Source organism: Chaetomium tenue (assembly GCF_020726465.1).
Source record: "Chaetomium tenue strain MPI-SDFR-AT-0079 chromosome Unknown F5144scaffold_2, whole genome shotgun sequence".
NCBI lineage: Eukaryota > Fungi > Ascomycota > Sordariomycetes > Sordariales > Chaetomiaceae > Chaetomium > Chaetomium tenue.
In genome coordinates this window covers 2682627-2697560 of record NW_027117330.1, presented here as the reverse complement: position 1 = coordinate 2697560, position 14934 = coordinate 2682627, and the positions used below count along the sequence as shown (strand labels likewise).

The following is a 14934-nucleotide window of genomic DNA, read 5'->3' as shown; positions in this document are numbered from 1 at the left end:
GGAATCACGGGCAAATGCTTGCCAGCACAACTCTGACATTATCTCCTCAGATGTTGTTGATTCCGCTGTCGCGCAGCCATTTGGTCCATCGCACAATCGCTGGTCTCGGGGGGAATGAAGTTCCCACGGCGGGCGGGCGTCAATGGCGACGACGAGCGGGTTGCGGCGAGGGGACGGTCTTGGAATTGGCGGAAGGAGAAAGGCGGTGCCGTTCTGTAAAGTCCAGCACGCAGGTGCGGCGCGGTAACCGCAGAATGTTTGGTAGTAATTCAGGGCGGAATGGCCCCTCCTTGGTTTGATAAGATTGCCCAAGCTTTACGTGGGCTGGGGCTGGGCGGGCAATCTCATCCTCCAAATGCAAGAGGAGGCTTATCCCGGCGACGATTGCTTCCCGGTAGGCGGCCTCGTGGGACGGGAGGTGGTCGATTTCGTCCGTCATTTTGGCGCTGTTAGTTGCATGTGAGGTCAGAGTTTCATGGGATTGGGTCATTGGGAGTCTGGGACCATGGGGTATAAGATATCATTGGCATCATCAAGTAGCTACTTCCTTATTAGATGTTATCTCCTGATTTCGAAAGGCAGTCGCGCTCGGGTGGGTCGACGTTGGTACCATAGCTCTTTCGTCTTTCGGGGCGTCGTTGGCTGCCACGGGCACTGGGCACATGCCTAATATTACGGCCACTCTGCTGCTGGAATAATGACCATAGGTTTCCATCCACAACGATTCGCTCCGTCTTCAAGCATGCTATAAAGTGTGGGAGTCCCGTCCTGGGATCGGCCGTAGCGGTTAAGGTGATTGGGTTCCGTGCCTACATGTAGCTGCCTTGCTTAGTTTTCACGCCAGAGCTGTCAGACCGCCTCAGAGGAAGAGAAATAAGGTCCTTTTGTAGGTGCACGGACTTGTCATTACCGTTAGGTAGGCACTTACGGTGGCGAAAGCTGTGGTCGGACCTCACTTGCATGCATGTGATCAACGAACGGAATGAACCTACACGCCTGGATCAATTCAAATCCACACCATTCGATTTCGTCACCACATAACCCACTCAATCATGGAGAACCCCGATGATTATGAAACCTACACCCCGTTCAGCCTTTACTCGCCGTATTTGACGACAGGGCAGTACTGCGACATACCCACGGAGACTATGGGTGCTAGCTCGGTCGACTATTTGCGTTGCGATGAACGCTACTTGTCGCCGTGGGCTGGCAAGATGCTTGATGACGCCGTCATGCTCGGCCTCCTCCGTCGCGAACTGGAAATCCTTTTCCATGAATCAACAATAGACATGGTCCGGCTTGACAGATCCGGGTTTACGGACAAGTGGCGTTCGTGGAACGGAGCGGGCCGAGGGATGAGCTCTTTCAACGAAGAGCACGCTACCTTACACCCCAACTACTTCGAGCCCCAAAGAATGCCCAGGGAGGAGGTTAAATTCTACTTCAACAAGCACTTTGCCATCTACTTTCAGCGCACCGAGGGCACCGCAAGAGACCACCTCTGGCATACCGGTGTCCCGAGCGAGCGGGTGGGCCGTTATGTGTGTCGACACTGGGTCCGGATGCATAACGGACGGCCGCCCTTTCAGCGCCACCACTTTCTGGCAAAGCCTATTCAGTTTGTCCACAGCCGATTCTACAAGGGAAGTCCCGAGGTTCGCGCAACCGACCTGCCATACGCCCTGACCTTCCACAAGAGCCTGTGCGACAGCGTGGCGGGCCGGGAAGACGACGTCCAGCTCGTCTTCGGACACCAATGGAAGATCAAGGATTCGAGCGGCATCCCGCCGGAAAACTGAATGCCCAACTTTGCCCCTCGCCTACGCGAGGAAGCTCTGTCGTATCGTCAGCACGGCTTCCGACTGCTCCCGCTCTTCCGCGCCATCTTCATGGTTGTCGACGGCCCCGCCCCAGACGAAGACGAAGAGCACGAGCTGTGGCGCCTGGCGGATTACGCGATCGAGCCGCCGCCCGAATGGGGCCGCCGTGACAAGTGGGGACGCGACCCGCAGGACGAACGCGACATCGACTGGTATGCGTCCCGCCACCGCGTCCTGCTGGTCCGGACGGGGGACGACAGCCACCTCAGCGCGCCCGTCAGCTTTTGGCCGCTGTTTGCTTCCCACAGGGCTTTGCCGCTGCGGCGCGAGGATTGTGATGGCCTGGGGGAGGATGTCGTCCGGGTCAGGCTGGACCACGCGCTGGAGTTTGTTGAGGGGTTGATTCGTAGGGAGGAAGAGGCGTTGCCGCGGGCGCGTGAGGATGCTGAGGCGCTGGAGAGGGAGTTGGAGGAGTTGTGCGAGCAGTGGATTGGCAGGATGTTGGAGCATGCGGCGCAGGTTGGGCTGGATGCCAATGGCTTCACCTGGCATGCTAGTCGCAGGGCGCGTGCGAGGTTAAATGGTGAGGCGTTTGACGTAGAGCAGATCTTGCCGACGAGGGAGTTGGTGTCGAAATGGTACATGGGAGGCCCGTCGTAACTTCGTAACTGTGTTCTAGCCACAGCTTTTTCATTTATCCCACATTCACATGGTCAATGTTTCAAGATACGCAGTTTCGTTGCCTCGCAACTTCTGTTGGCCGTGTTGCCTTGCAATGATCCATGGCAATTCCCTCTAATACGACGACGCCGGAGTCTGCCCTTGGAAATCATCTTGCTCACAAAGTTTTGGCCCGGTGGATGGAAGACCTCTTGGATTGACTCGAGCGACATAGACCTACCTCTGGTTTCCGGCATGTGTGTCAACAAAACCACAAGGGTAAACGTCATTAAACTAGCAAAGAGAAACCAAGGACCGGAAAACGAACAATAATATGGGGAAGATGAGAAAGCCGCCAGGTACATGTATTAAGTCTTCACCAACTTGCAACAAGGCTTACCTTAGTTCGCCGGTCCACGTGTCGGTTGAGTGGCAGTGCTTTGAGGCAAGATTGATGGCAAGGCTTTCTGGAGGAGGTGTGGTTATCATCGGATGCTGATTGGGCATTACTGCAGGCAGCACTGCCATTCCCTGGCTTTACTCTGAGCGTCTTTCCCCTCAGCTTCCCGCCCCCCTTTTTAGCTGATCCTGGTTCCTCCACGACGGAGTCAAGCCTGAATTTCAACCGGACAACGCGCCCACCCAACGGCTGCAAACCTGCTGGTTTCCAATCCTCGGGGAATGAGGTACAAAAGCAGTTCCTTCTGTTACATCGGTAGCCATGGCGGACCCTCTTTCTGTAGCGGGCTTAGCTGCGGGGGTGGTGTCCTTGGGTATTCAAGTCTCGCAGGGCATCACGACATACATTGACGCCCTCAACTGCCGCGATCAGGACATCATATCAGTCAGGCAGCGGAATGATTCCCTCCGAAAGACGCTCCGGGTTGTCGAAACATCGCGCTCCCAACTTGAGGGTGACCACCAAGTTGCGACCGCGGCGATACGAGAATGCCTCGCCTCATGCAACACGGAGTTGAATCTGCTGGAAAATCTGGTCGTCGATCTCACCACCTGCGACCGGTTTACTGCGGGATTCATTGAGAATGCCAAGAACAAAGGCAAAAGGCTACTGTATCCGTTTAGTCGGTCAAAGCTCGAGCAGTTGGAGACGAGACTCCGCAACGCAAATACGGCTCTTCAACTGGCCTTACAGAGCTTGGGTTTGTAAGTAACTTCGGTCTCTGTATGGTCCGTTAACTGCTTGTTTCAGACAGGTACCTAACTATCCTTTTAGATCCGTATCACACTTGAACACCGAAAAATTGATCACGCTTGAAGCCACCTCTTATGTTCTCTCTACCAACTTCCGTCACGTTCAGTCCGAGGTCTCGGCCATGGCTCTTCCCCTCCACGATATACACGGCTCTATGTCTGGGCTTGAAGCTCGTCTCGACAAGATGGAACAGCTCCTTCGGCAGGTGCTTATTCAAAACCCGGCCGCCAACGGAACTCTACAGGAGGTGAGGCGTTTGATCTGTCTAGCCCCCAGGTATCCATTCTCATCACAAAAACTACAGATCACTCCTGAAATGGCCACCGGGCGTCTCCTTGCAAAGCCGGGGGTCTTGAAAGACATCTCCGATGCCGCAGCGACTCTGATGAAGCCGAGTGGGATTGGAACGACCATGAACCACCACCACGCGACACGTTTCAGCAACGCCGTATCCACGTATACCGGAGGAAGTCTCTCATGCCTGTGCCGCCATCGCCGACGTGTCCGAACCAAAACTGCTGTTTGGGGCTCATTGGTCCTTTCGTCCGAGGCGGCTACCGAGCAGCATCTGCCCGGATGCCCAGCCACCCAAGTGGTGATAGGCACGGACCGAAGCCACAAAGTCGGTTTGGCATACACCGGACTCCGAAATATCCTGAACTCGGCTATCCAGCTTTCGTTCCAGATATCGTGGGGGGCAGGAGCTTGGAGCCTCAGCCCCAACTTCACTTACTACCCTAGTGTCGACGCGGAGACCGCACCGGTGTTCAGAATCCTGTTCTTGTTGTACAACTCTCGGTCAAGCGGCAGCTTGCGCGAGTTGGCGTGGGAGCAGTTAACGGTATCGGCAGTGTCCGTGATCTTGAAGATGTTTCGAGCCCACAAGGCATCTCCTCGGGCTGTGGACGCCAAGAATAGATCCCTGGTTTATCATCTGGTTGCATGTGTGAGTCTCGACTAACAGACAGTTAAACTACCTATTTATAAGCCAGCGGACCTTGGGGCCTAATATTCCAACTCAGATGACCATGGCCTCCGATCGACTTGTTCGGCAGTTCTCGAGCCACGACAGGCCCAAGGCTTTGTTTGATCTTCTCAAGTGCTTGCTTGATAATAAAGCCCCAGCGAATCAGTACGATTTACACGGCTAGTATGTCCCCAGCAAGTGGCTTAGTTTGAATCGGTAGGTAATTTGCGTTCGGCTCACTTACTACTATCCTTTGCCTAGCACACCGCTGAGCAGACTGTTCGCGCCGGCTGCGTATGGTAGCGTTACCGAGCCATTATTTGCCGATGCAACAACCCTCATTCTAGGATCCAATACCGAGGACAATCTAGCATGTCTCTGGACCCCATATCCTGCAGTATATTCAATGGTCCTCAATCGAGCAGGACGACAAGTTGGCGCAGAGGGCAACGCGGTATTAATCCTTCACTTTCTTGCTTCTTCAACCGGAATCGCCGAAGGTTTGTATTGACTGGAACCCCAAAAGCGAGAAAAGAAAAAGGAAAGGGAGGGAGGAAACAGAACAAGGGAAAAGAGAAGAAAAAGAGAGGTGAAAAGATGAAAAGAAAAAAGAAAAAGTAACAACAAGTGCAATGCTAACATCTCTTTTCAAATGTAGCCTATGGTTGTGGTCCGATGAGCTTAGCAATCCTGTCCAACAACCCGGGGCAGGTCGAACAACTCTTGCGGAACCATCCAGCCACTCTCAATGAACGAAACCTTTTTGGGCACACGCCGCTACACCTCGCCGCAGATAAGCCATCATGCCTGCAACTTCTTGTCAAAGCCGCAGACTCTAGACTTCTCAACCAAACAGACGAATCCGGTGGACTCGAAATGAGTCGAATGACACCATTGGAAACCGCCATCCATCTCAGCGGGATCCATTGCCGACAGCGCATGTCTGGAGAGATGTGCCAAGAACATGAATGCCGATGCAATGACTGCGTCGTCATCCTTCTTGAAGCCGATTGCGCGCTCCCTGTGTCGAATCGCCTACAATATCTGATGAATCGTGCCTCTCAACGATGTAAAATTCAATACATTCGCGGCATGAAAGACCGGCGAGACAGACTGAAGCAGTTGGCCCTGGACAACCTTCCGACAACGGAGCTACAGCGGCTGGGCTTGGTGTCTACAAGCGTCCTCAACTCAGCTGCATCACGAGTCATCCAACTCTTGAAAGACCGGGGCGTTCACATTCCGGAGGCCCTTGCTCTCTCAACAAACGAGCCGTCATCTGTCTATCAAGTACTCACATCGCCCGGGGATAGCGAGCTCTTTTTCGATACCGGTTTTCACGACACGGGTTCCTGGTGCAACTCTAACACGATGGAACTTGAAGACATCTCCAACATCGGCCAGGACCTATCACATCTACATTGGCTGGCCACACATGGGGGGATCAGCCTCCGTCACCTCCAATCCTCAGCAACACAGAAAGAAATATCTGTGACCAACTACATATTCTGGAGGATCGGCTACGACGTGTCCATAATTTTCAACAGGATACGATTTGGTACACTCTTCCAAGCTGCCGGATTTACCAATACAACCAAATCCCCTTCCCTCGACGACTGTATAGCCTGGGTCCACGAAGTCAATGCTGCCGTGCTGCCAGCTGAATTAGCCGACAGCTGCCGTTGCAAATGCTCCCCCGGAGGTTGCACCCCCTTGACATCCCTGTTGAAAGGAATCCCTGGGTTGAAGGGCTGCGTTTTTGGCGGTCAACGAAGAGTCTCTCCCACCAAACGTAATATTGCGGAGGAAGCAGACTCGCCCGAGAACGATAGCGCTACCGAGGACACGGACTCTCCGGAAGGCAGTGTGGCGGGGGACACAGAATCCTCCGAGGACGTGTCTTTGTGGATGGTGGGCTCTCTATCATCGGTGGCCAGGTATTTTACCGAGTATCTCGAGAATTTTGGGAGATACTTGGATGTCAGACACCATACTGCAGCCCTGCGATATTTGACCTTCACTGCGCTCGACATTCCCCATTCCTGTTGCTCTGGCAGCATATATTACTGGGAGTGGATCCAGGTTGAAGAAGAATACGTTTACGAGCTGAGGTTATTGGACGAGCTGCTCGTGGAATTTGAGGAACAGATCATGGCAATCCTTCAAGGCCCAATTCCTGGGGTCGATGGTGTTGTCCGTTTCTGGAAAGAAACCTGGGTACGTCGAATGAGGGATGTACTGTACCGGCTCCAAGGGGATGATTTGACCGAAGACGAGAAACGAGGGGCGGAAGAGATTGGCGTGGTTTGGGATAGACCCAGACCCCTTGAAGAGAAGGGCAATCCCTATGACAGCGCTACACTCGAGCATTGGATGTATGAGTTGGAGAAGATTGAAGCAGAGTGCTAGTTGATGTGATAGAGATCAAAAACCGGAGATTGGAAAAGCCTCAATGAACTGAACAATGCCAATGGCCACTTTTTCTTCCTCAGTGTCTAGTTATTTAGCTGGTATCTCAAACGAAGGTATCTAACAGTTTTGAAAACAAGCCAATCCCCATGCATGATCCGTCTATAAATGCACCTGTTCACATCATTCATGTCTCCAACCAAATCCAAAACGCCCTTTTTCACTCTACATTGCCCCCCCCCCCCCCCCCCATCCCAAAAGATGATGCAGTGGATGAAACGCGCATGACCCCACGCTCGACCCGAGAAACGAAAATAGACAAGTGCCTGTCGCCGGCTTGACCGCGGTGTCTGTCGTGGATGCCCCAGCCGTGGCAGATGACCGAGTCAAGGTCGACGGAAGAAGTCGAGACAAGTGCTGACAGCGACCCAAGCAACCGGGACCAAAGGGAGGAAAACCCCCGCGCCGGGATCAGATTCCGCTGCCGGACGGGCCAGCTAGCCAAGCCAAGCTAGCCGGGAGCTCGGTGGTGCCCCTCATGATGCTTGGTCGGGAGCTTCGACCGTTTCACTTCTCACATGTCGATCGGCATTCGCGTCTTGGCGTTGGTGGTCCATGACCGGCCCCTGCTCTTCACGAGCGGTAGCGTCCGCTGGATGATTCGGATAAACGAGCGGGAGAGACTCCGCTTCAGAGGGACCGATCCGAGCATGACGAATTCCGGGTTGTTGCTTGGGGAGGACCGCGAAAACGACATGAAAACAAGAAAAGAAGAAACCTTCGGGAAAAGGAGAAGGTCTAAATCGACCAGCGATGTTTCTCGGCCTGTAGAAACTAAACAAACAGAAAGAAAAGAAAAGAATAAACAAACCAGGATGGCAGAGCCGGCTGAACCACGATGTGCTTGTTGTGACGATCTACATCGCTGGCCCCACCCGACCTGCCTGCGCGCGGGCGGGCAGCGCTATAAGAAGACGTGGCCCCCTCCCGGGCCACGACGGGGGCCGCTGACGCCGTTTTACACGGCCCGTTGGTTATGAATGCAGATGATTATGTGTTGTTGCGGCCGTTGGACCCGGCCTGGAGGAGGAGGGGAGGAGGCACCGAAAATAGGGCGCTGCCAGCGGCGTGGAGAGGCGTCGTTGGTGTTTCGTTTGTTTGCGTGACAGGCCGTGGGGGTTGTGATAGGACCGTGCCGTAGACGTGGAGCCGGACGACGCTGAGGGTGGAACGGTTGGATCCATGTCGAAACCCGCGGGGGGATGAAACTGTGCTCCCTCCAACCTTCCCCCATGCGTGTGCCATTTGGCTTATCATCGCAATTATTGTTGTCAATCCTCCTCGGAGCAGAGGGCGGTGTAAGTTGACTTGGGTTCAGATAACTAAGGTACCTTACCAAGGTTCGAAGTAGGGTTGTGATTAGCTCTGCTCCAGTGTGTCTCCAAATGCTGACGGGTTAATTATGGGGAATAACTGTCCATCTTAAGTCGTCAATGTTACATGCTTCATGTTCGTCACTCACCGCTCCGTTGGGTGACCTCCTCGCCCGTTCAATGCTACCACGACCCGCCCAAGCGGGGTGAGCAAGTTGGGGAAAAGGGGGGATTGTTGGGAATTTTGTTTTCTCCAAGAACCACACCTTTTCAACCTTGTGCGAAGCTCCGCAACCTCCCTGCCGAGCAAAGTTTATGCGGCACATGTGCTTGGCAGAGGATGTTAGCCAACAACAAGAACTTGCCAGGGTATTTTCCTGGTTAGTCTGTCCTTGTCCAGAGAGCAGTGGACGTTGGAGAGCCACTGCAAGTTAGTTACATAGCTACATGTACTTCGTCCTACCCTCCATTACCATTCGCTCGGGTCTCTGAACTGTTTCCCGGCACTGGACGCGAGTTCGCATGAGTTGCGTTCAATGTTGCACTGCATGCTCTTCCGCATCGGGACTGGTATGTCTCACGAACTCGGCCAAGTCACCTGGGGCGAGTTCCCAGTCACCTAGTCTAGCTAACTATTGTAACTAATCTGTATCTAGCAGCTGTCTCCGCTTGGGGGGGGCATTGCCTCTTTGCCCCCCGGAGCAGCTTGGACGCTGAATATCCGCATTAACTATTTAAAATGACTGGAGACCCCAGTTGCTTCTTGAGAGGCGGAAGATATCCCGGCACTTCGCATCCTTTCCATTTCATACTGTGTCTACGAGAAGAGGCGCAAACAATCACACGATGTCGTTCCCCGTACCACCAGCCGGTGCCAAGGGCGCCCTTGACTCTGCCACTCCTCTGCCCGTGGTAGTCGAAGAAGCCACAGCAGCCTGGTTCACCCAGATCCTCGGCCGCCCTGTCGCCACCGCGGAGCTGGTCGAGGCCATCCACGGAACAGCAAGCAAGCTGCGTTACAAGCTCACATACGAGGACAGCAGCGATGCCGCCACGCTGCCCACGCACGTCTGCATCAAGGGCGGCTTCAACCCCGCCATCATCAAGCTGCACCCCACGCTGAACGCCGTCTACCGCCGCGAGGCCGAGTTCTTCTACCACATCGCCCCGACCGTGTCGATGCGCCTGCCGCCCGTCTGGTACAGCGGCAGCGACACCGTCACGGGCCAGGGCATCGTGGTGTTCGACGACCTCGCGGCCAAGGGCTACACCTTCGGCAACCCGGTCGATGCCTGGCCCGTCGAGCGCGTGCGCACCGGCGTCGAGGAGCTCGCCATGCTGCACGCGAAGACGTGGGGCGCGAAGGAGGCCGACTTCCCCTGGCTCAAAGAGGGCCTCTCCCTGCGCGAAGTTATCCTCTCCCTGATGACCGAGGTCGCCTGGGCGGGGCGCTTCCTCGACGAGGCGGCCAAGCCACCTGTCTCGGATGATCTGATCGATCGCGAGCGGTGGATCCGGGCGTTCAAGACGCTGTGGACGACCACGAACCAGGAGCACTTGGTCGTGGCGCACGGCGACACCCACATCGGCAACACCTTCATCACCCCCGCCGGCGAGCCGGGCTTCCTCGACTGGCAGGGCCTGCACGCGAATTCGTTCCTCCACGACATCACCTACTTTGTTGTGGGCGCGCTGACCGTCGAGGACCGGCGGGCGAACGAGGTCGAGCTGTTTGAGCACTACTTGGCCAAGCTGCACGAGGCCGGCGGCCCCAAGCTGGAGAAGGCGGCTCTCTGGGATGACTACCGGAAGCATCATCTCCACGGTTTCGCTTGGGCTCTGGCGCCGCCACTGATGCAGCCTAAGGACATCGTTGACGCCATGACTGTGAGGCACATGGCGGCCATCATTGACCACAAGAGTCTGGAACTCTTGGAAAGCCTCCCCGGATATGTCACGGAGGCGTAATAGCGTGGCAAAAAGAAAGGATGGGAGAGGGGGACGTGGTGAGGGAACGCGGCCCTGGCAATAGTGTATGCAGCTAAGACGTCAAATGTGGCGCCACGCAGCCAATAAATGAATCGAATGTCATGGTGGTGTGCTTCTGAGACAAAATTCGGCAGTGGGATCCAGACTGCCGGTCTTCAAGCCATGTAACCACAGCCCTGGGTCTCGGTTACCCTCCCACTGCCTCCCCGTCCCCCCTCGTTCCCATTCCGAGCCATTTCCCAACCCCACCTCTTCGGAAAGAAAAGCACATGGGAGCTTGGCGAATGGAACGACAAATGCTCGGCATCAAGACATGACTGGTCGGGTTCGGCCCGCTCCTTGCATAACGCCAACGGCGGCCCCGCTCCCCGGTGTCCTTGAAACTAGCACTCCTCCTCTGGACCCCTGCTAGGCGATTTATTCCCAGAAAGACGTTAGCTAGCTTTCTTCGTAAGGGTCTTTCTTTGTAAGGGTCTGTCTCTGTCCCTTCCTCTGCGGGGGTTCGCAGGACCAGACGCCGAAGGGAGCCACGGGGTGGGATTCAGATCGGCGAGAGGTGTCGGTCTCATTTTGGTTCTTTTTTCCCCTTCCTTCTGCGACGCTGGCGACTCTCTTGCTTCTCTCGGGCTCCATGCCGAACACCGAGCCTGGCGAGTCTGGTTCATTGATACGTTGCAGGGATGAGAAACCGTTGACCCACGCTGCCGGCAAGACCCCCAAGGCCCCATGGGACAGGCAGCTGGACCTGGGTGCCAAACGGTTTTTCTTTTTAATATTTGGAAGGGGGAATAAAGAGCCTGAGGAAGACCGAGGACCTCATGTTCTTAAAGTGGGAACATCCCAAGACTCCTTGGCCAGAGTCTGACTACCCATCTCCGGATCCTTTTGTTACCGCTTCTCTATCGTGAGAAGTTGATCCTGGTACCTAGTCATCAGCAGCCGGCCTGTAGCAAGCGACAATGTCTGCTCCCGCCGGACCGGACCCGACGGCCATGGTCGGCTTGATGCCAGCACCGCCGGGCGTGACCCCCGACTTCTACCACACCACGTCGGTACAAGTCGCCTTCATGGCTGTCTTCGGCGTGACGTATGCGCTGGCGACAATAGCCCTCGTACTGCGCTTCTACACTCGGGTCTTTGTGGTGAAATCCGTGGGGCTCGATGAACGTAGGTTCCCCGGTTGTTGGAGACGCCGTTGAGTTGATGCTAACCTCGTTGCAGCGCTACTCATTGCCGCATGGGCGGTAACCTTGGCTTTCTTCGTTGTCTCGGTGAATGGTATGTGTCTGCCATGTTGTCGGGATCGTAGCACGTCTACTGACACGTTCGCTCCAGCCATGCCGGCGGGGTTTGGTAGGAATATGTACGAAGTAACACAAACGCAGCTCGTGGGATACCTAGAGGTATGTGATGGAAACCTTGCTCGTACCCGGAAACCGAGTACAACGAATCTCGACGGCTGACCCCTGATGGAACAGCAACTACTCCTGTTAGCGTTAACCTACATCTGGCCGCCAACCCTAACCAAACTCTCCATCCTCGTCCTCTACTGGCGCATCAGCCCGGACAGAATCTTCCGGGTCTGCATCATCGCCACCGCCGTGGTGCTCATCGCCTACTCGGCCACCTTCACCGGCCTGTTCTGCGGACCCTGCAACCCCCTCCTGGGCACCCCCGAGAGCGCCGTCTGCCTCAACAACATCGCCGTCTCCCAGGCCGTCCTGAACATCGTCACCGACGGCGTCATCATCGTCCTCCCGATCCCCACCATCCACCGCCTGAACATGGCCCTGAAGCAGCGCATCACCGTCGGCCTCATCCTGGGCCTCGGATCAGCGTACGTCCAGACTTACCACACCCCTCCCCCAAGCAACGAACCCCATCAGACCAAACCACTAACCCCCCATACAGCGCTTGCATCGCCTCGATCGTCCGCGTCGCATACGTGCGCGCCATGGTCGCCAACCCCGACTTCACCTTCACGCAATGCTCGGCCGCGGTCTGGTCCCTCCTCGAAATGAACCTGGGCATCCTGTGCAACGCGCTCGCCGCGCTCAAGCCCTTCGTGCGGCAGCACATGCCCAACCTCTTCTCCTCCAACGGATGGGGCAGCGGCGGGGCGGTAGGCGCCGACGGCAAGCCCAGCGGGGCGTCGTCGTCGTACCCGTCCAAGCGTAGTCGCAGTCGGGCGTGGGGGCATACGTATCAGCTGCATAGTGTGGGGACGGGGAAGGGGGAGGAGAGGAGCGTGGTTGGGGGGGGGAAAGGGGTCAAGGATGATATTGTGGTGGATCATCAGTTTACGGTGGAGTATGATAGTAATAGTCGGGCGAAGGCGCATACCATGACGACGGGGAGTGGGAGTACGGATAGTATTTTGGCGCCGCAGTATCCGGCGCATCAGCCTGTATGAGGTTTGGTTGGGGGGGTTGGGATTGTGTGGGGTGGGAAGGGGAGCTCAGGGGACCATGGACCGTGGTTGGAGTTAATATGTCGTTTGGGAGCGTGTGTATAGAGAAAAGAAACCGATTAAACTCTCCCTCAGCTCCACGTTTGCGAATTCCTAGGCCCTCTCACTGCCGAGGACTTCTCCGTGGCTATAAACATGTATAAATTACCTACTTCATTGCTGGAGGCTGCATTACGACAAGGTAAGCGTGAAGGTTCGGTGTTAAAGAACGGGAGCCCATTAATGCCCTACGATTTTGTAAAATCACTCGAAGGATTCGGGAAGCTCAAAATTGAATGACTTCCTTGTTTAGAGGATCAGCATACAAGTACTACGTTATTCATTCAGTTTACCAAATTAATTAAAATAAAAGAGGAATACCATCGGAAATATATTATTATTATTCATACTCCGCTATGCCCTAGGGCGTGCCGGACCCTCTGCTATTTAGTGTACAGGAAAACCGTGCCCTCCCGGGCCGGGTGAAAAACCCCTACCAACAATCAAGGAACGATGCGTTCTGGTGAGTCTACGTATACAAAGAGAGGAGGCCTCCTGGCCTCCGAACGGGGGCGCTTCAGGCCGCCGTTTCCAGCTCGAGCCTCCTGGCCAAGCTGTACATCGGCAGCCTCCCCGAGTCCATCAGCCAGTCGAGGATCCTCCTCGCAAGCCGTACAGTCGTGGGATTGATACCGTGTAGAACTGAGTAAAAGTCCCGTCGTGTCCGAATTCCAGTTCTCTCCCATCTTCGAGTCAACGGTGGGGCCAAACACCACACTACCAGGTGTTCGGCAGTCTCTCGTCCCTCGCCACACTCGCAGGCAGGCGTCAGAACCTCCGGGACTTCCCGTGTAAACAAGTAGTCCCGTAAGCCTATTGCTCCCGTCCGGATTTGAATGAGCAGTGAGCTTTTCGCCTTGCTGAGACCGTCATGCCTCCTTAGGGTTTCGTTCCGGAATAGCGTCTCCCGCTGATGGTCAAAGTCGTCCGCCGGCCTGGTGATTGCTCTGCCGTCCCGTTCCTTTAACCACCTCGCTCTCCAGGCCTCTTCTACTGCCTTGTCCGTGTCTATGGTTCCCCCCGTCCAGCGCATGATCGTGCCCGCGGCTCTCTCTACCGCCGTGGGCCCTTGAGGTCTCAAGGTTTGCGGTCGGCCCCTGTTGCCCCTCCTCGAGCTGAGTCTCTGCTGTATCTTGCGGCAGGCGGTAAGGATAACGCTCCCCGCCGTCTTTTTGCCGCCTTGGCCGTCGTCCAGATCGGGTTGTTGGAGTCGGTTTTCGAAATCTGCAAGCCGTTTGTTTAGGTATAAGTCCAACGGTGGTACCCACGTCTCTGTCTCGAGGTTACGGATGGGGGTAGACTTAAAGGCTCCCGCCACAATCCTCAGGCTCTTGTTCTGGGCCTTCCCGAGGGCCTTGGTGATGCCTTTCTTCACCGGTTCGCCTCCCACATCCGTGGGAATGTGGAACGACGATGCGCCATAGGCCAGCGCTGACCGGATGCACTTTGTGTACACTTCTCGCGCTTTGGCTAGACCCAGTCCCCACGTCGATGCCGCTAGCCTCGACAGGGCATAGCTCTGGGTCCTCAGCTTCTTCTCCACCGCCGCCAGGTGGGCTTTCCAGTTGAGCTTCCGGTCCAGCCAGACTCCCAGGAACCTGGCAGACTCCTTCGGTCTGACGGGGCTGGTGCCTCCCCCTGGGTTAGTGAGTTCCAGCTGGTTTGTCCACTGCCGTCGTCCCTTGTTGAAATGGATCAGTTCGCTCTTTTCCGGGGCGAACTTCATCCCCCGACTGTCCGCCCATCGCATGCATGTTTCCCACGCCGCCTCCAGTTGCCGGACATTGGCCTCGGGGTTTCGACCAAACACCAGGAGGTTGGTGTCATCCGCAAACCCCGTTATAGCCAAGTGAGGGTGCTCGTCTTTTAGCTGCTTGTATAATGAGGAAATATAGAGGATGAAGAGAACAGGGGAAAGGGGTGAGCCTTGGGGGACCCCTGCCCGAATTGCCGTCGGTGCCGCCGTCTTGCCGTCGAAAAGAAGGGTGGCCTCT

The 14934-nt window shown here is 55.7% G+C and overlaps 4 protein-coding genes across 4 annotated transcripts; all 4 read left to right on the top strand.

Moving 5' to 3' along the window:
* Positions 1-1052: 1052 nt before the first annotated feature.
* On the top strand, positions 1053-2480 carry F5144DRAFT_609903 (uncharacterized protein; the record flags this gene model as incomplete). Its single annotated transcript, XM_066791643.1, has 3 exons — positions 1053-1541; positions 1620-1742; positions 1851-2480. The coding sequence occupies 3 exons, from the start codon at positions 1053-1055 to the stop codon at positions 2478-2480; spliced, it is 1242 nt and encodes a 413-aa protein (XP_066646570.1).
* Positions 2481-3041: 561 nt separating this feature from the next.
* On the top strand, positions 3042-7274 carry F5144DRAFT_562295 (uncharacterized protein). The gene is made up of 6 exons (XM_066788309.1): positions 3042-3644; positions 3715-3940; positions 3998-4639; positions 4716-4843; positions 4922-5160; positions 5319-7274. The coding sequence occupies exons 1-6, from the start codon at positions 3202-3204 to the stop codon at positions 7067-7069; spliced, it is 3429 nt and encodes a 1142-aa protein (XP_066646569.1). The 5' UTR covers positions 3042-3201; the 3' UTR covers positions 7070-7274.
* A 1789-nt stretch (positions 7275-9063) lies between these two features.
* On the top strand, positions 9064-10638 carry F5144DRAFT_119822 (kinase-like domain-containing protein). The gene has a single exon (XM_066782202.1). It carries the CDS (start codon positions 9289-9291, stop codon positions 10408-10410), a length of 1122 nt encoding a protein of 373 aa, XP_066646568.1. The 5' UTR covers positions 9064-9288; the 3' UTR covers positions 10411-10638.
* Positions 10639-11390: 752 nt separating this feature from the next.
* F5144DRAFT_484896 (uncharacterized protein) lies at positions 11391-12844 on the top strand (the record flags this gene model as incomplete). Its single annotated transcript, XM_066785474.1, has 5 exons — positions 11391-11598; positions 11653-11709; positions 11767-11834; positions 11910-12268; positions 12343-12844. 5 exons carry the CDS (start codon positions 11391-11393, stop codon positions 12842-12844), a joined length of 1194 nt encoding a protein of 397 aa, XP_066646567.1.
* Positions 12845-14934: the final 2090 nt, after the last annotated feature.

Excerpts from the sequence above, each read along its gene's own strand:
- F5144DRAFT_119822 (XM_066782202.1), top strand. The coding sequence starts at position 9,289 with ATGTCGTTCCCCGTACCACCAGCCGGTGCCAAGGGCGCCCTTGACTCT.
- F5144DRAFT_562295 (XM_066788309.1), top strand. The coding sequence starts at position 3,202 with ATGGCGGACCCTCTTTCTGTAGCGGGCTTAGCTGCGGGGGTGGTGTCC. Across the intron at positions 3,941-3,997 it reads CCAACGGAACTCTACAGGAG|ATCACTCCTGAAATGGCCAC; the intron begins GTGAGGCGTTTG and ends CAAAAACTACAG. Across the intron at positions 4,844-4,921 it reads CAGTACGATTTACACGGCTA|CACACCGCTGAGCAGACTGT; the intron begins GTATGTCCCCAG and ends TCCTTTGCCTAG.